The sequence below is a fragment of the Anomaloglossus baeobatrachus genome, chromosome 6, assembly GCF_048569485.1.
Source record: "Anomaloglossus baeobatrachus isolate aAnoBae1 chromosome 6, aAnoBae1.hap1, whole genome shotgun sequence".
NCBI lineage: Eukaryota > Metazoa > Chordata > Amphibia > Anura > Aromobatidae > Anomaloglossus > Anomaloglossus baeobatrachus.
In genome coordinates, this window is record NC_134358.1 from 534495676 (window position 1) to 534521980 (window position 26305).

A 26305-nucleotide genomic window follows, 5' to 3' on the forward strand; every position below is an offset into this window, starting at 1 on the left:
GCATCTAATGGATGTGCCACTTCTGGGGCGGCTGCGGCCTGCTATTTCTAGGCTGGGAAGAGTCCAATAACTATGGCTCTTCCCACCCTGAGAATACCAGACCCCAGCTGTCAGCTTCACCTTGGCTGGTGATCTAATTTGGGGGGACCCCACGTTTTTTTTTTTTTTAATTCTTTATTTATAAATAAAAAAAAAAAGCCTGGGGAGCCCTCCAAATTGATCACCAGCCAAGATGAAGCTGCCAGCTGTGGTTTGCAGGCTACAGCTGTCTGCTTTACCCTGACTGGCTATCAAAAATAGGGGGGACCCCACGCCATTTTTTCATTGTTTTTTTTTTTTGGATAAATACTAAGCTAGGCACCCTTTAGTGCCACATGAAAGGTACTAAAGGGTGCCAGCTTAGAATATGCAGGCGGGGGTGGGATGTTATATATATTTGGCATCCATTCATCCATTGACGCTTTTTAGGCTGTGTGTCCACAATCAGGGTTTGCAGCATTATGGGCGCTGAGTGTTTTCCCTGCGTCCATAACGCTGCGTTGTGCAGTAGAAGCACAGTGGAAGGATTTTTGGAGATCCCATGCCCACTGTGCTTCTTTTCTCCGCAGCATAAACTGACCGGTGGCGTGGCTTCCCGAGCCTCAGCATGTCAATTTATGCTGTGGAGACGAGAGTGTTCTCTGCAGGTAGGAATAGAGCTAAAGTCCACAGCAGCCTGAACCCAAATCGTGGGCATGGGCAGCTGCAGGAAGGCTGGCACTGTGTACTAGACGCCGTGTCGCTGGATCATGGCCACATGGCCTTAGGCCCCTTTCACATGTCAGTGATTCTGGTACGTTTGTGATTTTTTTTAAACGTACCAGAATCACTGACATACGCAGACCCATTATAATGAATGGGTCTGCTCACACGTCAGTGATTTTTCACTGCACGTGTCTCCGTGCGGCGTACCCGCGTGTGCGTGATTGCCGCATGGAGACATGTCCATTTTTTTCTGGCATCACTGATGTTCCACGGACCACGCAGTGGTGTGATCCGTGAGACACGTGCCAGAAAAAAACGTGCTTTTAAAATAAAAATCATTTTAACTCACCCGGCGTCCAGCGATGTCCTCTGCAGCCCGTTCTCCCTGCTGCTTCTGAGCCGGCTCATTATTGTCGCGCATATTCATGATGCGCGACACAGCCGACCCGGAAGCAGCTGCTGCGGGGGTCAGCACCAGCCGGATGCTGCACCGCGGGAGCGATCAGCACCATGGAGAGCGGGAGCGGGCACAGGTGAGATGATTACTGAGTGCAATCACGGGCCACGGAGAACGGAGCCCGGATTGCACTTAGACAACCCACGTGTGCCGTGATTCACGGCACACGGAGGGACATGTGCATGTTTTAGACGCCAGTGAAAAACGTCAGTGTTTTTCACTGACGTGTGAAACGGGCCTAAAAGTGAGAATATTGTTGCTACAGCAACATTTTGGGTGAAGTAGCTGTGGATTCAAAATGCTTAATATACTCCTGAATAAAATCCTTGAGGGGTGCAGATTCCAAAATGGGGTCACTTGTGGGGGTTTTCTGACGTATAGGTACCCAAGGGGCCCTGCTAATGTGACATGGTGCGCGAAGTTTATTTCAACTTTTCCAAAATTTAAATGGTGCTCCTTCCATTCCAAGCCCTCCCATTTATCCAAACAGAATGTGGAGAAGGAAATTACATCACAGGTTTTTTTTCCAAAGGTCTGTGTTCAACCAACTTTATTAACACTGACAAGTCTTAAAAAAACGCACCTAAAAAAACGCATGAAAAACACATGAAAACCGCATGAAAAACGCATGAAAAACGCATGCGTTTTCGACGCGTTTTTCTCAAAAAGCATTGTTTACAATTCTCCTCTCTGCCAGAGGGTGCGTTTTTTTCCGCGCTGAAAAAAAAGCAACGTGTGCACATAGCCTTAAGCGGGCTTTACACGCTGCGACATCGCTAATGCGAACTCGTTGGGGTCACGGAATTCGTGACGCACATCCGGCCGCATTAGCGATGCCGTTGCGTGTAACACCGATAAGCGATTTTGCATCGTTGCAAAAACGTGCAAAATCGCTAATCGGCGACACGGGGGTCCATTCTCAAATCTCGTTACTGCAGCAGTAACGAGGTTGTTCCTCGTTCCTGCAACAGCACACATCACTGCGTGTGACGCTGCAGGAACGAGGAAGCACCCCTTACCTGCCTCCCGGCCGCTATGAGGAAGGAAGGAGGTGGGCGGGATGTTACGTCCAGCTCAGCTCCGCCCCTCCGCTGCTATTGGGCGGCGGTTCAGTGACGTTTCAGTGACGTCGCTGTGACGCCGCACGGACCGCCCCCTTAGAAAGGAGGCGGTTCGCCGGTCACAGCGACGTCGCCGGACAGGTATGTATGTGTGACGGGTCCGGGCGATGTTGTGCGACACGGGCAGCGATTTGCCCGTGTCGCGCAACAGATGGGGGCGGGTACCCACACTAGCGATATCGGGACCGATATCGCAGTGTGTAAAGTAGCCTTTAGTGCTGCTAACTTCAGTTGTTGCTCATTTGTGGCTCTTTCTGCCTTAAGGTTTGTCTTAAGCATGTGAAATGCAGCTCGATGGGGTTGAGATCTGGTGATGACTTGACCATTGCAGAATATTTCACTTCTTTGCTTTTGCAGTATGTTTTTTTGTCATTGTCCATCTTTACTGGGAAGTGCCGTCCACTCAACCTTGCTACATTTGGTTGAATCTGAACAGAAAGTATCACCTTGTACACTTCAGAATTCATCCGGCTGCTTCTGTCTTCAGCAACATCATCAATAAACACTAGTGCACCAGGGCCATTGGAAGCCATGCATTACCGGCCATCACACTGCCTCCACCATGTTACAGAGGACGTGCTGTTCTTTGGCTCATGAGCCGTTCCAAACCTTCGCCATACTTTCTTCTTCCCATCATTCAGGTACAGGTTGTTCTTAGTTTCATCTGTCCAAAGTATACTTTTCCAGAACTGGGCAGCTTCTTTGGATTTTTTTTTTTTTGCAAAGTCTAATCTGACCACTCTATTTTTAAAGCTGATTAATGATTTGAACCTTGGGGCGACCTTTTTGTATTTGCTCTCCTGAAGTCTTCTCTTTATGGTAGACTTAGATACTAAAACACCGACTTCCTGGAGAGTGTTCTGCACTTGGGTGGATGTTGTGAAGAGGTTTTTCTTCCCCATGGAAAGGATTCTGTGATCATCCACCACTGTTGTCTTCTGTGGATATCCAGGCCTTTTTGAGTTCTCAAGCTCGCCAGTGCGCTCTTTTTTTGCAGAATTTACCAAAGTTTTCATTGTGACAAGCCTGCCTTTTCATCTATCTCTCTGATGGATTTCTTCTTTATTTTCAGCCTAATGATTGTTTCTTTTTTATTGAGAACGCCTTTGACCGCATGTTGTGGTTTCCAAATGGAAATGCCACACCAAGAGTCAGCTTCAAACCTTTTACCTGCTCAATTGATGATGGATCAACGAGGTAAAAGCCCATGCAGCCCACTAAGATGCTTTTTAGATAACTGTCCAATTACTTTGGTCCCTTGAAAAAAGGCAGCTACATATAAAGAGCTGTAATTCCTAAATATTTACTCCATTTAGGATGAGAATATCCTCAAATTAAATCTAAGGGTCTGTACGTTAAGGCCATATCGATTATATAACTGTATCTTGAATATGTTTTGATAGCCAGCTAAAAGGACAGAAATTGTGTTACCGGCCAAATATTTCTGGACCTAATGGTGTATCCATGTCTTGGGGCTTAGGTGTAACTCCTACCCTCCTGCCTGGATCCACAGACTCAGACGGGCTGTAATGGACTGGCTAGGGGGAAGCCACTCACCAAGCAGGACCCCTAGAACCCTGAAACCCTTTAACCCCTATACAGGGATTTGGTATTACACAGGGCCCAAGGTGATCACTACCTGTGGAAGGCTGCAGTCCGAGAGAGTAGCCGTCAGGCAGGGTCAAACCAGGAATTGCAGAACAGGGACAGAATCGGCAGGCAAGGACGTAATCAGCAAAAAAAGCAGAGGTCGAAATCTGGATTGGGCAGCAAGGTACATAAACGACAGGCAGAAGGGTAGTCAGAACACAAGCAAGGTCAGCGCACAGGAATCAAAATACAAACAGCACAGGAACCAGGAATACAAACTATCTCTGGCAGTGGTCACATGACAGGAGGGGAAATAAGAAGGGTGTGTTGTCTTCCCATTGGCTGCAGGTGAATAATGGCAACTTCAGCTGGAAGACACACGCCACCTATTGTCAGCCAGTGGTACTGCATGTTCCAGGGAGACCCAGCCTAGTGGATGAGCGGAGCCTGTGCTCAGCAGAGCCACAGGCACCAACTCCTCTCCTATCACCAGCCCTATCCATGGTGGGAACACAACGTCGCCTGGTGATCGCAGCAGAGTCGCAGGAGTGGTCTCCGGTGGGGACATGACATTAGGATTTTAAAGGACTTTTCTAAAAGTATGTTCACACTGAGATTTTTTTACAATCAGGATATCATTAGGATGCTAGTCTGGACTAGTCGCACAGGGTAAGGGCTCATTGAGACATCTATGAAAATCAGTCTGCACATTGACCGCTATGCATGGTCTGATAACAGGTCTTCTGAGGCTGCTGTGTTTGGGTCAGTAGACCTGCCACCAGTTCGTGCAATGTGGTCCTTGAGTGGACCAATTTTCACAGACGTCTGAAAGAGCCCTAGCATTGTAGAGCAGCCTAACGAAACGCCCCAGAGAATCTCGTGAGTCCGCACCCTTGCTAAACACCATAAGATTACCACTAAATAAAAAGACCCTTATCTCTGAAATTTTATGGTTGATTGTAGAAAAAAACATCAGAATAGTTAGAAAAGCTAAAACTGGACACTTTTGACCTGATAATAGGTCCTTTTTAAACCTACATCTTTTATAAACAGACATGTTGGTTAGTATGTATGTGGCAATGATTTCCCACCATATATTTGTATGAATCTTCTTAGAAAGAGAATCGGTACGCCATTTCACGGTGCATGGTCTGGAACAGTAAGGGAACCTCTCGAGAGGGATACACCCATCCTAGTGGAGAATACCTCCATAATATTGCCTGTGATAAAGAATGCATAAAATCAGGGGTAAACTACAGGGCCATATCAACCAAAATATAGCTATATTTTACTGTGCTTGTCACCGCAAGGTCATAATGGGACATTACTAGGTCAGTTATTTCTAAGGCTGGGTTCACACATAGCGACAGCGACAATGACGTCGCTGTTACATCACCATTTTCTGTGACGCAACAGCGACCTTGTATGTCGCTATTATGATCGCTGCTTAGCTGTCAAACACAGCGATGCAGCAGCGATCATAACGTCGCTACATGTGCAGAGAGCAGGGAGCCGCGCACACTGCTTAGCGCTGGCTCCCTGCTCTCCTAGCTACAGTACACATCGGGTTAATTAACCCGATGTGTACTGCAGCTACATGTGCAGGGAGCAGGGAGCCAGCACTGGCAGTGTGAGAGCGGCGGAGGCTGGTAACGAAGGTAAATATCGGGTAACCACCTTGGTTACCCGATGTTTACCCTGGTTACAGCTTACCGCAGCTGCCAGATGCCGGCTCCAGCTTCCTGCTCGCTTCAGTTCGTCGCTCTCTCGCTGTCCCACACAGCGATCTGTGCGTCACAGCGGGAGAGCAACAATAAAAAAACGAACCATGGCTGTGTGTAACGAGCAGCGATCTCACAGCAGGGGCCAGATCGCTGCTCATTGTCACACACAGCGAGATCGCTAATGAGGTCACTGCTGCGTCACAAAAAACGTGACTCAGCAGCGATCTCAGCAGCGATCTCGCTATGTGTGAAGCACCCCTAAGGGTTCGTTTAAACAAGCAGGTAATTGTTTAAACAATGGACAATGCGGCTGTAACTCATGAATGGGAAACGATGTCAGACAAGTGTTTATACAGGACGAGAATCGTGAATGAAATGGTTGAATAGCGATTGTTACATAGTTACATCAAACATCGTGCACTGTGCTCACACGCACAAATCTGAAGATCATTTGTGTTCTACGTTCAAGATAAGTGATATAATTTATTTAAAATACATAAATTCCTAAAGTATTGTACAACCATCTGTCGGTACTGTACAATATGAACAGTGGTAGCATTTGTGATAATAACGATGAACAATATGACAGAAATATGTCCTTGTTTCAACGCTCCAACTGTTGCTGAACAATTGCCTCCGAACATAATCAACTAGAGATAATCAGATCAATTTGCAGAGGATCAACTTTGAGTCCTCTCTCCTGTAGAGTGTAAGCTCTTATGATCAGAGGGGTCCTCTCTCACTCTCTCCTGTAGAGTGTAAGCTCTTATGATCAGAGGGGTCCTCTCTCACTCTCTCCTGTAGAATGTGAGCTCTTATGGTCAGCTGGGTTTTTTCTCTCTCCTGTAAATTGTACGTTCTTATGATCAGGTGGTTCCTCCCTCTCTCTCCTGTAGCATTGTATGGTCAGCAGGGTCCACTGTCTTCTGTACAGTGTAACCTCTTATGATCAGTGGGTCCTCGATGTCTCCTGTAGAGTGTAAGCTCTTATGATCAGTGGGGTCCTCTCTTCTCTCTCTCCTGTAGAGTGTAAGCTCTTATGATCAGCAGGTTCCTCTCTCTACTGTAGAGTATAAGCTCTTACAGTCAGTAGGGTCCACTCTCTCTCTCCTCTAGAGTGTAAGCTTTTATGGTCAGCAGGACCCCTCTCTCCTATTGAGTATAAGCTCTTATAATCAGCAGGGTCCTCTCTCTCTCTCTCTTTCCTATAGAATAGCTTTTATGGTCAGCGGGGTAAAGTGTAAGCTCTTATAGTCAGCGGGGTCCTCTTTGTCTCTCTCTCCTGTAAAGTATAAGCTCCTATGGTCAGTGGCGTGCGATCTCTTTCTGTCTCCTGTAAAGTGTAAGCTCTTATGGTCAGCAGGGTCCTCTCTGTCTCTTTCTCTACTGTAAAGAATAAGCTCTTATAGTCAGTAGGGTCCTCTCTGTCCTATAGCGTGTAATCTCTTGTGGTCAGTAGGGTCTTCTCGTTCTTTCTCTCTCTCTCCTGTAGATTGTAAGCTCTTATCGTCCTCAGGGCCTCTCTCACTCTCCTGTCCAGTGTAAGCTCTCCTGATCAAAGGTGTCCTCTCTTTCTCTCCTGTAGAGTGTAAGCTCTTATAATCAGTGGGGTTCTCTCACTCTCATTGTCTCCTTTCCCCTCTAACCTCTCTCCTGTAGACTATAAGCTATTGTGGTCAGTAGGGTCTTCTCTATCTCACTCTTTCTCTTTCTCCTGTATATAGTGTAAGATCTTATTGTCATCAGGGTCCTCTCTCTCACATGTAGAGTGTAAGCTCTTATGATCAGTGGGGTCCTGTCTCTTTCTCCTGTAGAGTGTAAGCTCTTATGATCAGTGGGGACCTGTCTCTTTCTCCTGTAGAGAGTAAGCTCTTATGATCAGTGGGGTCCTGTCTCTTTCTCCTGTAGAGTGTAAGCTCTTATGATCAGTGGGGACCTGTCTCTTTCTCCTGTAGAGTGTAAGCTGTTATGATCAGTGGGGACCTGTCTCTTTCTCCTGTAGAGTGTAAGCTCTTATGATCAGTGGGGTCCTGTCTCTTTCTCCTGTAGAGTGTAAGCTCTTATGATCAGTGGGGACCTGTCTCTTTCTTCTGTAGAGTGTAAGCTCTTATGATCAGTGGGGTCCTGTCTCTTTTTCCTGTAGAGTGTAAGCTCTTATGATCAGTGGGGACCTGTCTCTTTCTCCTGTAGAGTGTAAGCTCTTATGATCAGTGGGGTCCTGTCTCTTTCTCCTGTAGAGTGTAAGCTGTTATGATCAGTGGGGACCTGTCTCTTTCTCCTGTAGAGTGTAAGCTCTTATGATCAGTGGGGTCCTGTCTTTCTCCTGTAGAGTGTAAGCTCTTATGATCAGTGGGGACCTGTCTCTTTCTCCTGTAGAGTGTAAGCTCTTATGATCAGTGGGGTCCTGTCTCTTTCTCCTGTAGAGTGTAACTCTTATGGTAAGCAAGGTTCTCTCTCTCCCATATGTTTATTTTCTGAACAATTACAATTTTTTTCATTATTGAGGATCACGAAAATTTATTAACCATGAATCAATTTTCTGGGGACATTTCGGCAAGTTCAAATTTTAAAATATCTGCTCATCTCTACTATTTAAAATTTTAATTTTCAATCGTCCTTTTTACCGGTCTTTAATGTAGAATAAGCGACCAATCTCCCGTTACATTACACAATTTTCAAAAGTTGACCAAGAGTTTTTTGCTCTACTGCAGAGCTTAATGTGGGATGATCGAGCATTTTTGGACCCATCGTTCAGTCGCTCAGCCCAATCACATTACACAATTATCATGATGATGGGTTGTTAACGTTAAAATCTGATGGATTATCGGTCAATGTATATGCACCTTATTTCATCTGCAATCTACAATTTTGCTTTTTCATTGGTGATTAGTGATTTAATAGTTAATTCTATAATATATAACACAATCTTTATAAAGCAATGACTCTTTATCATCTTTTCCCGAATTCTAAGTCACTTAACACCATTTATTTATAGCTGACTCATAAGTGCCAGCAATGTGACACAAAGCCCGGACCATTACCTCACTCTTGGCATTGCTTGTCTCCGGCTCCCGTAATGCTCCGTACCTGCTGACTTGGAATGACCTCCACGTTGTACGCTCCAAATTGGTTGCAGTTGCTGTTTAGATTAAGACTGCTGTAGGCAATCAGGAACCTAGCAGGCTTCACAATGGGACAAGCGCGCATTCCACCCAGTTACCAGCGTGCCAGCTTACGATAAATCACGGCATATACTTGCTATTAATTCAGGAGTTTATTTTACTCCCATAGGTCTTTGATCTTGGAGTAAGATTGAAAGCTGATTTGTGAGCTTTTGCAGCAATTATAAAAAGCTACTGTCATGCTGATGTCCTGCGCAAAACCGAGGTTACAATGGGGATGGAAGGATGGAATGGGGATAGGAAGGCCCTTACGGTAGGGAGACGTGAGATGGGTCACCACCTGTCACTAACCTGTGTCTGCACTCTGAGCTCTCTAATGTCCTTAAGCAAGTCCTTCCCCTGCTACCGTCACGTGCCTAGTCCCTAACTGTCCCTCCATTCACCCTGGCTATTGCAAAGGCCGGTGAGTTCACTAAACTTCACCACTATCTTAACAGGACATAGGGGATGGGAGACAGACAGAGGGACATAGCCAAAAGCACATGCACCAATTATTGCAGCCAAATTTCCAAGGCTGCAAGAGACTGGAGTTCAGCAACTTCACTGCTGCAACCTAACACCAGGGCTGCAAGTGGCATGGCTCCAACAGCTTCACTGATTTCCTCCTTCAACGGTGGTTAGTTCCGAATGGGATGCAATTCTATAACCGGCATCAGGTGATGGGACGTGTGACTATTTAAAGGCAGTGGAAGTGGTCACAAACTGATTGTACCTGAGATGAGCTAACAAGAAACTACCAGCAAGGAAAGGGTGCTTAACCCTTGCTGCACTAAAAGTAAGCAAATATGTTTAATATCCAGAGCTTAAAAGGCAATGTGAGACTTAGATCCCAAACCTGTCACATGTCTCCCAAGGATTGGAGATCCTTGTGACAGCTACTTTCATTAGATAGAATTTAATTTTATTATGTTTGTCTTAGGCTGGGGCTACACAGCGACTTTGCCCGTGACACATGTTGAATGGCCAAAGATCTCTGTGTCACTTCTCCATCGCAGCACAATACGAGCGATCCCTAGTGAGCTTCATTGCACACTTTGCAATCGTAAGTCTTTCTGCAAGTTACGATATATTGCCATCAACTTTCTGTACTACTCAGGTGGAGGAGATAAAATTAGGAAAACGATTTATACGTGCACCAAAGTCTTTTTGGAGATCTCAGGAGTCAGGACATGATGGTTTGGGGAACAACTGAGTTGGAAAGGAAGAATCTGGGAGAGTCGGGGAATAAGTATTTGGAATCTCTAGCTAAGAAATGTATCTATTATTTTTTCTGATAAACCTCCAGATTCCTTGGAAAATTAACATTACAAAAACTAATTTGGAATGAACTGACATATTGCACTCATTGCTTTCATATTAGCGGATTTTCCATTTGACACTACCTTCGAGTCTACATCCAACTCGGAACCCCAATTTTCCGCATTACCGGCCATAACCCACAGTCAGGGGTGGCACTGTTTTTGACCCTTTTTCTATAATCCTGGACTACTTCATTAAGCCTTTTGAGATTCCAATATAGGAAGGTTTGTGTGAATACATAAAGACTACGGCTTTAAGCTGATTTTCTCAAAATGTTCTGTCTAAGCAGAAAGATTATATTTCCATATTAAATATTAACCTGCTCTGAACTGCTGGCTGCACAGAGAATGTGGTGCTCTATTTTTCAGTAGACCGGGCTTCATCTGAACGCGTTCTGTGAAGTGTGCCATACCAGGCTTATCTCTGAGCATACCGCGGAAGTTCACGTTATCATTCATGGCTGATCAAATACTTTCCTGAGAAGTTCATAACCATTCCACATATATATCATTACAACAAGGCTACATTGGATAATACAGATCCATATTTTTTTCTATAATATATCACACATATATATATATATATATATAATATATCTATATATATATATATATATATATATATATATATATAAAATTCACATCGCATTTCTATACATATTACATACTGTGGCCACTTAATAACATTTACAGTGTTGTCCCTCATTATTATGTAGTGTCCTCCTTTGTTATAGACAGTGACTATGTGCACTATATACTGTTAAGTATAGAGAGCTGTTGGCTTCCAAGCCCAAGAATGAGAATGTCAGTTCTTTTAGCTGCTTAAATGGAACCAATCACCAGTATTTTCCTATATAACCTAAAGCCAGTGTTATACTGGCACTATCATGCTGATTCTCTACATACCTTTTAGTAGTCAGCTCGGATGTTGGTTTTGAAATCCAAGAAAGTAAAGCTTCTTGAGTGACAGCAGCTGAGGATTAGATAATATCTGGGGGGTATTCATAGTATTCCCCTCCCCCTGTTTGAATTAGCATAAGTATTAGGCTATGTGCGCACTAGTGCGTTTTACCCGTGGATTTGCCGCGGAAATTTCTTGAGAAAAGTCTGCAATCTTTGTGCAGACATTTCCCAGCAAATCCAATGTGAAAAAAAATAGCTGTGCGCACACTGCGGATTTTTCTCAAGAAATTTCCTTGAGAAGAATTTCTTGAGAAAATTTCTTGAGAAAATGAGCATGTCAATTGTTTTCCGCAGGTACCCTGCAGATTTCGGCAGTACAGCCTGCAAAATCCGCAGGGAACAACCTGCGGGAAAATCGCGGCAAATTCGCGGCTAATCTGCGGCTAATCCGCGGCAAATCCGCATGCGGATTTGCCGCGGATTTGGTGCGGATTTTTTCCGGAGGTCCGGAAATCTTCCACTCCCAGAAGTTTCTCAAGAAATTTTCTTGAGAAACTTCACAGTTCTAGTGCACACATAGCCTTAGACAATCGATTTACTTTTTCACTAGCAGGACCTGTGTGAGGTCATACCCATGTGACCAGAAGGGGGCGGGGCCTCAGCCAACAGAGAAATGTTGCTTTCTGGTATCAGCTTTGTTGGCTGAAGCCCCTCCTCTTCTGGTCATATGGGTATGACCGCGCACAGGTCCTGCTAGTGAAAAAGTGAATCGATTGTCCAATACTTATGCTAATTCTAACAGGGGGAGGGGATAACTCTGAATACCCCCCCAGATATCAGATCCTCAGCTGCTGTCACTCAAGAAGCTAGTGATTTTATAAACTTTACTTTTTGGATTTCAAAACCTAAACATCTGAGCTGACCCCTACATGTATGTAGAGAATCAGCCTGATAGTGCCAGTATAGCCCTGGCTTTAGGTTATATATGAAAATCCTGGTGATTGGTTCCCTTTATGGGGTTTTGAACCCTAAAGCAGCTAAAAGTAATCATATAAGAGGGAACACATGTACTACGTTCATTTTATGAGACCCTTGTTTCAGCGATTTTTCACGAATCCGCCTGAAAGACACTGTGTGCAAATAGCTTAAAGGACTTGACTAGTTTAGAAAGCAAAACCCATTTCCCCTTAATTGACGTTAACTAGAGAACAACAGAACATGAGGGACATCAGTGGTTTTTTTTAACGAAGAACCACAAAAAGTTTTGGGTCAATCTTTCTTTTGGATGAGTCTTTGATTTGGCGGATACAAGCTTCTTTGTATACTTCGTTACTAGTGATGAGCGAGTACTAAAAAGCTCGGGTGCTCGAAGCTCGGGCCGAGCCTCCCAAGATACTCGTGTACTCGGCCCGAGCAACGAGCCCAATGTTATCCTATGGGAGACCCGAGTATTTTTGTGAAATGACCTCCCGGCAGCATGGAGAAACCCTAAAAATGTCACAAAAGTCTCAGAAGAGTGCTCAAATGACATGGCAACAGCATGGGGAAGACCCCTTGAAGCATTTATCACTCAAAAGTCACAGCTGTGAACAATTTTGTCCGCGTTTTACGCCATTTTTACGGACTCACCAGAAAACCTTCCAAAATGACCCCAAAATGATTTTTCATGGCGGAAATGTTAAGGGCACATACCCAATAGTGAGATAGAGCTGGTGTATGTTACTTTTTGAGATCAATACATGAAAGATTTTACGTGAAAACATTGTGTGGCACTCCGATGTCCCTGAGAAGAGACGTACATGAAGGCCTCTTGAGTCTAATGTGCCCATTTTGAGGAAGTGAGTCTTTGTAGTATTTTCCTTAGCCAGGGCAGTCCTAAATTGTGAGGTTCACCAATGCCCCTGCATACAGACGTGCATGAGGGCCTGTAAACCTGAAGTGCCCATTGGAAGGAAGTGGGTGTATTATAGTATAGCCCTTAGGCAGGGAAGCCAAACATTGGGAGGCTCCACGTTGTCCCTGGATAGAGACGTGCATGAAGGCCTGTAAACCTGAAGTGCCCATTGGAAGGAAGTGGGTGTATTATAGTATAGCCCTTAGGCAGGGAAGCCAAACATTGGGAGGCTCCACGTTGTCCCTGGATAGAGACGTGCATGAAGGCCTGTAAACCTGAAGTGCCCATTGGAAGGAAGTGGGTGTATTATAGTATAGCCCTTAGGCAGGGAAGCCAAACATTGGGAGGCTCCACGTTGTCCCTGGATAGAGACGTGCATGAAGGCCTGTAAACCTGAAGTGCCCATTGGAAGGAAGTGGGTGTATTATAGTATAGCCCTTAGGCAGGGAAGCCAAACATTGGGAGGCTCCACGTTGTCCCTGGATAGAGACGTGCATGAAGGCCTGTAAACCTGAAGTGCCCATTGGAAGGAAGTGGGTGTATTATAGTATAGCCCTTAGGCAGGGAAGCCAAACATTGGGAGGCTCCACGTTGTCCCTGGATAGAGACGTGCATGAAGGCCTGTAAACCTGAAGTGCCCATTGGAAGGAAGTGGGTGTATTATAGTATAGCCCTTAGGCAGGGAAGCCAAACATTGGGAGGCTCCACGTTGTCCCTGGATAGAGACGTGCATGAAGGCCTGTAAACCTGAAGTGCCCATTGGAAGGAAGTGGGTGTATTATAGTATAGCCCTTAGGCAGGGAAGCCAAACATTGGGAGGCTCCACGTTGTCCCTGGATAGAGACGTGCATGAAGGCCTGTAAACCTGAAGTGCCCATTGGAAGGAAGTGGGTGTATTATAGTATAGCCCTTAGGCAGGGAAGCCAAACATTGGGAGGCTCCACGTTGTCCCTGGATAGAGACGTGCATGAAGGCCTGTAAACCTGAAGTGCCCATTGGAAGGAAGTGGGTGTATTATAGTATAGCCCTTAGGCAGGGAAGCCAAACATTGGGAGGCTCCACGTTGTCCCTGGATAGAGACGTGCATGAAGGCCTGTAAACCTGAAGTGCCCATTGGAAGGAAGTGGGTGTATTATAGTATAGCCCTTAGGCAGGGAAGCCAAACATTGGGAGGCTCTACGTTGTCCCTGGATAGAGACCTGTTAGGTTCTTAGTGCCTCCGTGCTTGCATTTAAAAACCGCACGTGTGTGCCTGTTGGTGGCAGCTTTCCGCTGCATTTGTGTGAGTTTTGCACAAACTTGGATATAACACATAAGTCTAGTGAATACACATCAGCACAGCATTGCAAAATGCGCAAGGGCGTTGTCAACGAACAAGGAAGTGGACGTGATGGTGGTGCAGGCAGACACCGAGGTTGTGTGCAAGCTCTAATTTCGCCACAACAAAGGGCCACATCTAGTCGCTCGCACGTCCTGTCCCAAATTCTTGGGGACCGCAGCAGTACACCCCTCTTGAACCAAGACCAGTGTCAACAGGTTGTTAGTTGGATAGCGGATAATGCTTCCAGTCAGATTGGCACCACCACAAACACTCTGTCTTCCACACGGTCAAGTGTCAGTAGCCGTGATACTGCACCGCACATTTCAGAACCTGATCCTCCTTCCTACCACCAGGCCGAGTACACGTCCACGGACATTACTGATCCCACACTTGGACACTCGGAATAGCTGTTCGTTCACGTTTCCATTCACAAATTCTGGCCTCTCGCCAGCTCCTGTTGAAGTGGGCCATGACGAGATTGTATGTACAGATGCACAAATATTTGAGCAGCCACGTTCTCACGAAGTTGGCAACGTGTCTCAACAAGGGGTGGCCGATGATGAGACACAATTGTCAGGAAGTCAGGAGGAGGAGCAGGGTGCGGAAGAGGAAGACGACGTGGTGGATGATCCAGTAACTGACCCAACCTGGCAGGAGGATATGCAGAGCGAGGACAGCAGTGCACAGGGGGAGGGAGGCGTAGCATCACAACAGGCAGTAAGAAGCAGAGTGGTGGCCCCAGGCAGACGTCAGTCAACTGTTCCCCGGAACAACACGACACAAGGTGCCTGTACAAATGTTAGGTCTTCCCGAGTCTGGCTGTAATACTATTGTATGTATTGAGGATTTCGATTGCGTTAGGGCAATGACAACCAGAGACGAGTTCTTGGTGCAAGACATTTATAATATGCAACCAGCAAATATGTACATAAACGGAACAAAAACACAGTAGAACATAAATACAGGAAATACCTTCCAGGGACTGAGCGAAAGGGAATTCCCGGTACCGCGCACCGGACTCCCCCAGGGAGACCACCAACAGCAAACCCCTATACAGGGACTGTCTGGCAATCACCCCAGAAGCCCTAAATGCGCAGCAGCCGGGACACAAAAGGGCAATAGGTAAGTCGAAAAATGTCTGTACGTGATGTGAGTCCAGAGTGGTATTAAACGGAAGGAACCGGGCAGAAGTTCCGACCAAAGACGGCAAACGGAGTCCAGGTACAGCTAGATGATACCAGATGAAGTCCAGAGTCGGTGTCGGTTGTTTTCCAAGAGGATCCGAATAACAATCAGGAACCAAAAGCAGCAGGGCAGGAGCACACAGGAAGCAGTATACTCAGGCACTGGACTAAGCTTTAGGGGCGGCTTTTAAACAGATGGACAGGAAGTAGGGCAACATAACAGAAAACTCCATGTTAACAAAGGGCAAGCTCTTTCAAAAGAAAACTGGAAAACCAGGAACTCTGACACTGGCAGTTTTTTAAGTTGGCTCCAGATGATTCTAAAAAGGCCATTTGCAACACCTGCCATGCCAGCATCAGCAGGGGTACCAAAACTAGCAGCCTGACCACCACCAGCATGATCAGGCACATGTCAGCCAAGCACCCGACTTTGTGGGAAGTACAACAGAGTCGAGGAGCAGTGCTTGCTGATGTCACTGCTACGTCTTCGCTGGTTGTGCATGCGAGCCAATCCCCTGTCCATGCTGCCTGCGAACAAGCCTCCTCCACTCCTGCACCTGCAGTTGACTACGCAGAAAGAACACCATCATCAAGCACGTCCTTGTCCCAGCGCAACGTTCAGTTATCCATTCAGCAAACCTTTGAGCGCAGGCGCAAATACACTGCCAACACCCCACATGCCACAGTTCTAAATGCTAACATTTCGCGACTGCTTGCGCTGGAAATGTTGCCTTTTAGGCTGGTTGAGACAGAAGCATTCCGCGAACTGATGGTGGCAGCTGTCCCACGTTACTCGGTCCACAGCCGCCACTATTTCTCCCTGTGTGCCGTCCCCGCATTGCATAACTAACCACGTGTCACAAAACATCACACGTGCCCGGAACAACGCTGTTTCAGCCAAAGTCCACCTAACCACAGACACGTGGACAAGTGCATGTGGGCAAGGCCGCTACATCTCGTTGACGTCACACTGGGTTAATATTGTGCAAGCTGGGACCCAGTCTGAGCGAGGGACGGAATACGTCCTTCACACACCAAGTTTTGCAGGCCCTACCTCAGTCAGGGTTTCACACACACTCTACAGCTCCGGAATGTCATGCTCCTCAGCCTCCTCCTCCTCCTGCGCATCCTGATCCACTTTACCCTCCACACCAGTCCCAAGCTGTAAGTGTCGCTGGCGGAGGAGGGGACGGTGCGCTCTCCCACTGCTCGGGTCCGGCTGACGCAGCTCTACGGCTGCTGCTGCTCGTTGGCTCGAGCGATGGCCGGATCCCGGGGACTCGAGCGGCGCTACTCGCCCGTGAGTGAAAAGGGGTGGTTTGGGTTTTGGGGATATTGTCCGTGACGCCACCCACGGTTGTGGTGATTGTGTGGACACCACCGCTGCTCTGGACGGGGATCCCGGGAGCCTGTGACAGGGAGCAGCTTTGTTGTTATTTCTCCCCTACGTGGGTAGGGGGGTTGGTTGTCCCGGGGCCTGGTGATGGGGTAGAGATGGATGACAGGCGGGTTGCGGGGCCTGATGAAGTGCATGGTCGCAGGGGCAGCGCTGTGCCGCACGGCACGGAGGTACTCACTCAGCCCAATGATGATGACACAGTTCAGGGTAAAACAAGTGGCTGGATGGACGGGTCACTCGGACGGCTGCGGTTGTTCCTCCCTGCAGGTTAGTGATGACTGTCTCTCCCTGCACCGAAGTTAAGTGTTGGTAGTGATGGTTTCCCAACGGTAACCCGCTCCCTGACCTGGATATGGGCCGGAGGAGCCCCTTTTGCCCACAGGCGCTGGCCCTGGGAGACGGTTGCCCTTGCCGGTGGCTGTGTCTCCCCTTCACGGTTGTACGGTTGCCTTCTATCTGGACTTGGCTGTTTGGAAACCCTGAGGTCCCCTTCAATAACGGATTTGGCAAATTCACGGCGACACCAAGCCTTGCCGGGATCCGAAAGTCCTCTGCCAATGGTGCTGGCTTCGCTTTGTATACCGGTCCGGTACGGCCGGGTCACCACCCGTCCACGGTCCTTACGGCAGACTCCAATCGGCCTCCACTGCAGACGGTCACCACATCCTGCCAACCTTGCTGTCCTGTCCAGGCCACACACCCGGACCAACTTCAGGCTCTTTGCTGTCACTTTTCTCCTCTCTACTACTTTCCTCCTTCCACTTCCTTAGCTTAACTCTCACTGCCTGTGTTTTCCCTCCTCCTCGGTGGGTGGAGACCAACCGCCTGGCTCCACACCCTGGTGTGGACAACAGCCCCTGGGGAAGGCAACAAGGATTTTGTGTTTTGACTATGATATGCCTGCAGGGAGTGTGGGGTGTTTAAGTGTTGTGCTCTGTGGCCCCTGGCTTGTCCAGGGCGACACAGAAGCACTGCAGCACTGCCTCGGCGAAGCGGCAACAGGCAGTGCTGAAGCTAATCTGCATAGGTGACAAACCCCACAATGCAGAAGAGGTGTGGACAGCTCTGAAACAGCAGGCAGATCACTGGCTCACAACTCTGAACCTAAAGCCAGGAAAGGTGGTGTGTGACAATGGCCGGAACCTGGTGGCGGCTTTGAGGCGAGGCCAGCTGACACATGTTCCATGCTTGGCCCATGTGCTCAACCTCGAGGTTCAGCGGTTTCTAAAGTCATAGTCAGAGCTGTCTGATCTGCTGGTAAAAGTTCGCCGCCTGTCTGCACATTTTCGAAAGTCACCTACTGCTTCAGCCGGCCTTGCCGCCTTAAGACGCCGTTTGCATCTTCCGGCACACAGACTGGTGTGTGATGTCCCCACGCGTTGGAATTCAACTCTGCACATGTTGGTCAGGATATGTGAGCAGAAGAGGGCAGTTGTTGAGTACCTGCATCACCTAAGCCGTCGGGAAATGGGTCAAACTCCACACATAACACCTGAGGAGTGGAGATGGATGTCCGACCTATGCACCATCCGCCAAAACTTTGAGGACTACAACAAGATGGTGAGCGGCGATGACGACATTATTAGCGTCACCATACCGCTTCTCTGCCTTCTAAAATGGTCTCTGCTCAGAAAACAAACATGATGCATTGCAGGCGGAGCGCGATGAGTTTCAGCAAGAAACAGTAGTGGGTGTGGGTGATGATAACACACAGCCCAGCCTCGTCTCATCACAACGTGCAGTGGAGGACTATGACGAGGAGGAGGATGAAGACATGGAGCAACTCTCTGGCCAAATTGAGGATATGACATGCAGTCATATCCTCGGTTCAGCGTGGCTGGCCAGAGGACAGGGTAGATGATGAGGAGGAGGAGGACAGCATGTTCAGTCATCGTGTCGGTCAGGATACTGAAGTGATGGCTGTTAAGAGTCTGGCACACATGGCTGACTTTATGGTAAGCTGCCTGTCTCGTGACCCTCGCGTTAAGAACATCTTGGCCGACAATCATTACTGGTTGGTAACACTGTTAGACCCACGCTAAAAGGAGAACTTTATGTCTCTTATTCCCGAGGCGGAGAGGTCAGGCAAAATGCAGCAGTTCCAGAAGGCCATAGTCACGGAAGTAGGCAAAGCATTCCCCTCACAAAACGCTAGCGGCATAGGTCATGAATCAGTGGACAACCGAGGCGTACAGCCGAGAGAGGCACAAGTCCAATCCGCCAGAGGTAGGGGAACAGTCTTTAAGATGTGTGACAGTTTTCTCAGCCCCTCACGTACCACAGCCCCTGAGGTGCGGGGTAGTGCCACAAGAAATCCTAAGTTTGCCCAGATGCTGAAGGAGTACCTTGCAGATCGAACAACTGTACTCCGACATTCCTCTGTGCCTTACAATTATTGGGTATCCAAGCTGGACACGTGGCATGAATTGGCTCTCTACGCCTTGGAAGGCCTGGCCTGCCCTGCTGCTAGCGTTTTGTCAGAGCGTGTTTTTAGTGCCGCAGGTGGAATCATTACAGATAAACGCACCCGCCTGTCAACTGAAAATGCTGACAAGCTGACTCTGATCAAGATGAACAAGGGTTGGATTGGGCCAGACTTCACCACACCACCAGCAAATGAGAGCGGAATTTAAAGTTTGCCATGTACCTCCACTCACCCATGGGTACACACTTCTGGAGTTTGGCTAATCGCTGGACTGCTCCTCCTTCTCCTCATGCGCCACCATGATGATGACCGTTACAAATTGCAATACTTAGGCCTTTGTTTCAGGTATACCCCCAGTGGTAAATTTTTTCGCCCATTCTTTGCAGAATGGACATTACAACGACAGGAGACCCGCTCCTTTGCAATGGGAACAATGTTTTGAGGCCCTCATGCACGTCTCTATTCAGGGACAACGTGGAGCCTGACGCTGCCACCGACTGCCACACACGTGCTGTTTTTAAATGCAAGCACGGACGCAATAAGAACCTAACTGGTTTTTAGGAGCGACAATTACTGAGAAGTCTGACACTATCAGACACTGCTGACTGACGTGTATTATACACTAGACTTGTGCGTTATATAATAGTTTGTGCAAAACGCGCACCTGTACCCTGCCACCGACTGCCACACACGTGCTGTTTTTAAATGCAAGCACGGACGCAATAAGAACCTAACTGGTTTTTAGGAGCGACAATTACTGAGAAGTCTGACACTATCAGACACTGCTGACTGACGTGTATTATACACTAGACTTGTGCGTTATATAATAGTTTGTGCAAAACGCGCACCTGTACCCTGCCACCGACTGCCACACACGTGCTGTTTTTAAATGCAAGCACGGACGCAATAAGAACATAACTGGTTTTTAGGAGCGACAATTACTGAGAAGTCTGACACTATCAGACACTGCTGACTGACGTGTATTATACACTAGACTTGTGCGTTATATAATAGTTTGTGCAAAACGCGCACCTGTACCCTGCCACCGACTGCCACACACGTGCTGTTTTTAAATGCAAGCACGGACGCAATAAGAACCTAACTGGTTTTTAGGAGCGACAATTACTGAGAAGTCTGACACTATCAGACACTGCTGACTGACGTGTATTATACACTAGACTTGTGCGTTATATAATAGTTTGTGCAAAACGCGCACCTGTACCCTGCCACCGACTGCCACACACGTGCTGTTTTTAAATGCAAGCACGGACGCAATAAGAACCTAACTGGTTTTTAGGAGCGACAATTACTGAGAAGTCTGACACTATCAGACACTGCTGACTGACGTGTATTATACACTAGACTTGTGCGTTATATAATAGTTTGTGCAAAACGCGCACCTGTACCCTGCCACCGACTGCCACACACGTGCTGTTTTTAAATGCAAGCACGGACGCAATAAGAACCTAACTGGTTTTTAGGAGCGACAATTACTGAGAAGTCTGACACTATCAGACACTGCTGACTGACGTGTATTATACACTAGACTTGTGCGTTATATAATAGTTTGTGCAAAACGCGCACCTGTACCCTGCCACCGACTGCCACACACGTGCTGTTTTTAAATGCAAGCACGGACGCAATAAGAACATAACTGGTTTTTAGGAGCGACAATTACTGAGAAGTCTGACACTATCAGACACTGCTGACTGACGTGTATTATACACTAGACTTGTGCGTTATATAATAGTTTGTGCAAAACGCGCACCTGTACCCTGCCACCGACTGCCACACACGTGCTGTTTTTAAATGCAAGCACGGACGCAATAAGAACATAACTGGTTTTTAGGAGCGACAATTACTGAGAAGTCTGACACTATCAGACACTGCTGACTGACGTGTATTATACACTAGACTTGTGCGTTATATAATAGTTTGTGCAAAACGCGCACCTGTACCCTGCCACCGACTGCCACACACGTGCTCTTTTTAAATGCAAGCACGGACGCAATAAGAACCTAACTGGTTTTTAGGAGCGACAATTACTGAGAAGTCTGACACTATCAGACACTGCTGACTGACGTGTATTATACACTAGACTTGTGCGTTATATAATAGTTTGTGCAAAACGCGCACCTGTACCCTGCCACCGACTGCCACACACGTGCTGTTTTTAAATGCAAGCACGGACGCAATAAGAACCTAACTGGTTTTTAGGAGCGACAATTACTGAGAAGTCTGACACTATCAGACACTGCTGACTGACGTGTATTATACACTAGACTTGTGCGTTATATAATAGTTTGTGCAAAACGCGCACCTGTACCCTGCCACCGACTGCCACACACGTGCTGTTTTTAAATGCAAGCACGGACGCAATAAGAACCTAACTGGTTTTTAGGAGCGACAATTACTGAGAAGTCTGACACTATCAGACACTGCTGACTGACGTGTATTATACACTAGACTTGTGCGTTATATAATAGTTTGTGCAAAACGCGCACCTGTACCCTGCCACCGACTGCCACACACGTGCTGTTTTTAAATGCAAGCACGGACGCAATAAGAACCTAACTGGTTTTTAGGAGCGACAATTACTGAGAAGTCTGACACTATCAGACACTGCTGACTGACGTGTATTATACACTAGACTTGTGCGTTATATAATAGTTTGTGCAAAACGCGCACCTGTACCCTGCCACCGACTGCCACACACGTGCTGTTTTTAAATGCAAGCACGGACGCAATAAGAACCTAACTGGTTTTTAGGAGCGACAATTACTGAGAAGTCTGACACTATCAGACACTGCTGACTGACGTGTATTATACACTAGACTTGTGCGTTATATAATAGTTTGTGCAAAACGCGCACCTGTACCCTGCCACCGACTGCCACACACGTGCTGTTTTTAAATGCAAGCACGGACGCAATAAGAACATAACTGGTTTTTAGGAGCGACAATTACTGAGAAGTCTGACACTATCAGACACTGCTGACTGACGTGTATTATACACTAGACTTGTGCGTTATATAATAGTTTGTGCAAAACGCGCACCTGTACCCTGCCACCGACTGCCACACACGTGCTGTTTTTAAATGCAAGCACGGACGCAATAAGAACATAACTGGTTTTTAGGAGCGACAATTACTGAGAAGTCTGACACTATCAGACACTGCTGACTGACGTGTATTATACACTAGACTTGTGCGTTATATAATAGTTTGTGCAAAACGCGCACCTGTACCCTGCCACCGACTGCCACACACGTGCTGTTTTTAAATGCAAGCACGGACGCAATAAGAACCTAACTGGTTTTTAGGAGCGACAATTACTGAGAAGTCTGACACTATCAGACACTGCTGACTGACGTGTATTATACACTAGACTTGTGCGTTATATAATAGTTTGTGCAAAACGCGCACCTGTACCCTGCCACCGACTGCCACACACGTGCTGTTTTTAAATGCAAGCACGGACGCAATAAGAACCTAACTGGTTTTTAGGAGCGACAATTACTGAGAAGTCTGACACTATCAGACACTGCTGACTGACGTGTATTATACACTAGACTTGTGCGTTATATAATAGTTTGTGCAAAACGCGCACCTGTACCCTGCCACCGACTGCCACACACGTGCTGTTTTTAAATGCAAGCACGGACGCAATAAGAACCTAACTGGTTTTTAGGAGCGACAATTACTGAGAAGTCTGACACTATCAGACACTGCTGACTGACGTGTATTATACACTAGACTTGTGCGTTATATAATAGTTTGTGCAAAACGCGCACCTGTACGCTGCCACCGACTGCCACACACGTGCTGTTTTTAAATGCAAGCACGGACGCAATAAGAACCTAACTGGTTTTTAGGAGCGACAATTACTGAGAAGTCTGACACTATCTGGACTGTTTTACACTGTGTACACCAGCCCCAGATATGATGAAGGCTGGTATACGGTCACCACTAGGAATGGCTATATATACCCTGCCTGCCTGCCTGTATACTGCTACAATAGTCCTGACAAGGACTCTTCTGGTCACTAGCCTGTATTCCGACCTGGCTATACCCTGCCTGTATATAGCAACAATAGTCCTGAGAAGGACTCTGCTACTGTACTCCGACCTGGCTATACCCTGCCTGCCTGTATACAACTAGAATAGTCCTGAGAAGGACTTCTGGTCACACTGTTTGCAGCCCTGCTCCGGAACTAACTATAAAGGGCCGCAAAGCTTTCCCTGAATCAGCGACACTCTCCCTACACTCACTGTCAGAATAGCTGTGAGCAGAGCACAGCGCGCCGGCCTATATAAAGGCTCGGTGACGCTGTGCAGGCCGGCCAATCACTGCAATTCCACAACTAACAGGGCTGTGGCATTGCAGTGGTCTGCCAGCCAATCCCTGCATGAGGGCTGGCTCTCAAAAGAGCGCCAACATGCAGAAATGAAGACCACGAGTAAAGCACGAGTATCGCGAGATTACTCGGTCCCCGCCGAGCAGCCCGAGTACAGTGATACTCGTGCGAGTACCGAGTAGTGACAAGCATGCTCGCTCATCACTATTCGTTACTCTCTTTTTTCTCATAGATTATCGCTATTCTACTTTTGCATAAAAATAAAAAAAACAATAATTTCTTATTCTTCTATTAGGGACTGGACTGTTTATATAACACAGAGATGTTCTTGAGGTTTTTTGTAGTCACCATCTAAATATATATTATCAGAGACTGTCCACAATGTAGCTGATGGCCACTTGAGCTATTCTTCCCTCTCTATCAGGAGAACCCTCAGATAAGATGCCTGTAGGACCATATACGGCCGAGCCCTCGATAAGTTTAGTTCAGCTACGGAGACACCATCTTCAGTCCAGTTCAGTACATGAGACTCAGACTTGGATTTGATCTCTCTACAGGTTTCTCTACGTTTCTTCACTTTCGGTAAAGATGAAAATTCCAATCATCATTGACTCTACGGTAGATGACAGCGATGAGGAGGAAAAGGTAAATCTTTCCTCTAGTTTCTTTCTGCTTTAAGTAAGTTATTTTATTTTTTTTAATAAATTTAATGATTTTTTATTTCAGGTTTTCCCTAATCCTGTAATGGAAAACAGAAGCGTGGAATTTGCAAAAAAATGCACCGAATATATTAGTGATGTAAGTGAATGTTTTTTATTGTTTCTAATGTACGGTATATGCTACCTCTGTTAGGACTTAGGATGACCCATTATGGGGATATTGGATGTGCAAATGAATAAAGACAAGGAATAATTAATTCACATTGATTGGTTTGGTGATAGCGCGGCAAGACACCCGGTTTCTTCTTTTGAATTTATTGACTCCGCTCGGGGCTGCAGCTGTTCACCTGTGTACTACACGATTACATGAGTTGTGGCTTTCACAACCCCTCTTGGTGAGTTCTCTACATTTTCACTAGCCTATTGTTTGCCTGGTAAGACCCTATTGCACTTCCACAGTTCTATTTCCTGGATTATGGGGATATTGTCAGACCGGGGTCATAAGTATAGAAGGCAAAAAGGGAATATATGGGTCTTTGTTCTTAAGGGGTCCAAAAGAGAGGAGGTCTCATCACTTAAATAATCATGGACAATGATTTTTACGAACACATTGGAAAACCTTGATAAATCATTATGATTATAATCACCGATGCGGGACCCAGCCCTCACTGGGCTGTGGGTGCAGTTTCGCCCCTTGTCACAGCCCATCATCTCGCGCACACTCTCCTTCGCTGCAGAGCGCTGCAAGCGGGAGCGATGCTGGGCTGTGACGTGAGGTGAAACCCCATCCACAGCCTAGTCGTTTAGGCAGGTTGGGTTCCGCCTCGGTGATGTCGGGTCTACTGGAAGTTGACGTGACCTGACCGGATCTCACAGGTCACAGAGCCCGGGGGTCACGTGATGAGGATGAGCAGACCGCAATAGCGCCGCTCAGAGGCAGAATGTACTACACAAGGTATTTGAGAAAAGCCTTCCATATGTGCTTTACATCGACGTGTGGCCAAGAATGTGGAGTAGTGGATCACCCCTTTAATGGCTGTATTTTGTAGTGCTTATCAAAATCCCATACTTAGTTTTTTACATTAGTTATAGCAGTGGTCACTCCTTTAAATGTCTACAATAGCAAATCTGTTTAAAGCTGTTGCATTTAATAATGTAGCTTGTCTGTACCTTCAAGGTCAAGCTGCATCTCTCCTCTCAGATAATATATAACGTCTTGACAAGCTGTCAGAAAATAGAAAGAACATCTAAAGTACTTTATAACCTTATAACCTTATATGTATTTTTTCATTTCTGTTTGAAATAAAAAAAAACTCTATTTGGAGGAGCAATGTACACCTCGACAGTATAATGCTCCTCACGGGGTAACATCGGTAATGAAAAGCTTAAAGTGGTTGTCCACTACGTTTACAGTGATGACATATCCTTAGGATAGGTCATCAATTTCTGATTGGTTGGGGTCTGACACCCGGCACCTCCACCGATCAGCTGTTCTCGGTGCTCAGTTCTGGAGCTGCTTCCTCTTCTGATAGTGGCCTCAGCGGGTACTGAATATCCGCCTTGCATTCAACTCAATAGGAGGAGGATATGCAGTACCCAGCTGTGGCTGCTATCAGTTGTAAGAGCAGGTCAGGTTTCTGCACCAGTTGTCTGACACAGCTTGGATTCTGGCTAAGGGCACAGTCACACAGTCGTATGACTTCTTTGAGGATAGCATCGCAATGAGCAGACTGGCCGTGTGCTCTCCTGACCGGAGTGTGAGAGATGAATAGAAATACATGCTGGGGTCAGGAGAGCAGACGACCAGTCCGAGCATTGCGATGTGATCCTCAGATGAGTCATATGACCGTGTGACTGTGCCCTAAAAGACAGAAAAGGTTTATTACTGCTTCTGTCTTCTGTTTCTGGCTAAATAGTGCTTGAAGTGAATTGATTGCTGTTGTTTCTATTATACACAGTGATCACAGGTGAGTCTGCCGGGCATAGCAGAGTGGCTGCATCCTCACAGATACAGATCAACTGAGCTAAAAATGTAAAAATAGGAAGGAA

General features: G+C 46.7%; 2 protein-coding genes across 3 annotated transcripts in view; both read left to right on the forward strand.

Moving 5' to 3' along the window:
• LOC142243542 (LIM zinc-binding domain-containing Nebulette) overlaps positions 1–26305 on the forward strand; it is a 321524-nt gene that overhangs the window by 169394 nt on the left and 125825 nt on the right. The gene's annotated exons all lie outside the window — the stretch shown is intronic.
• The window catches only part of LOC142243541 (nebulette-like), a 145810-nt gene that overhangs the window by 31860 nt on the left and 87645 nt on the right, over positions 1–26305 (forward strand). The window contains exons 8-9 of the mRNA XM_075315579.1: positions 24155–24242; positions 24324–24395. Of these exons, the coding sequence (XP_075171694.1) occupies positions 24186–24242; positions 24324–24395 (129 nt within the window). The 5' untranslated portion in view covers positions 24155–24185. The remainder of the gene's footprint in view (positions 1–24154; positions 24243–24323; positions 24396–26305) is intronic.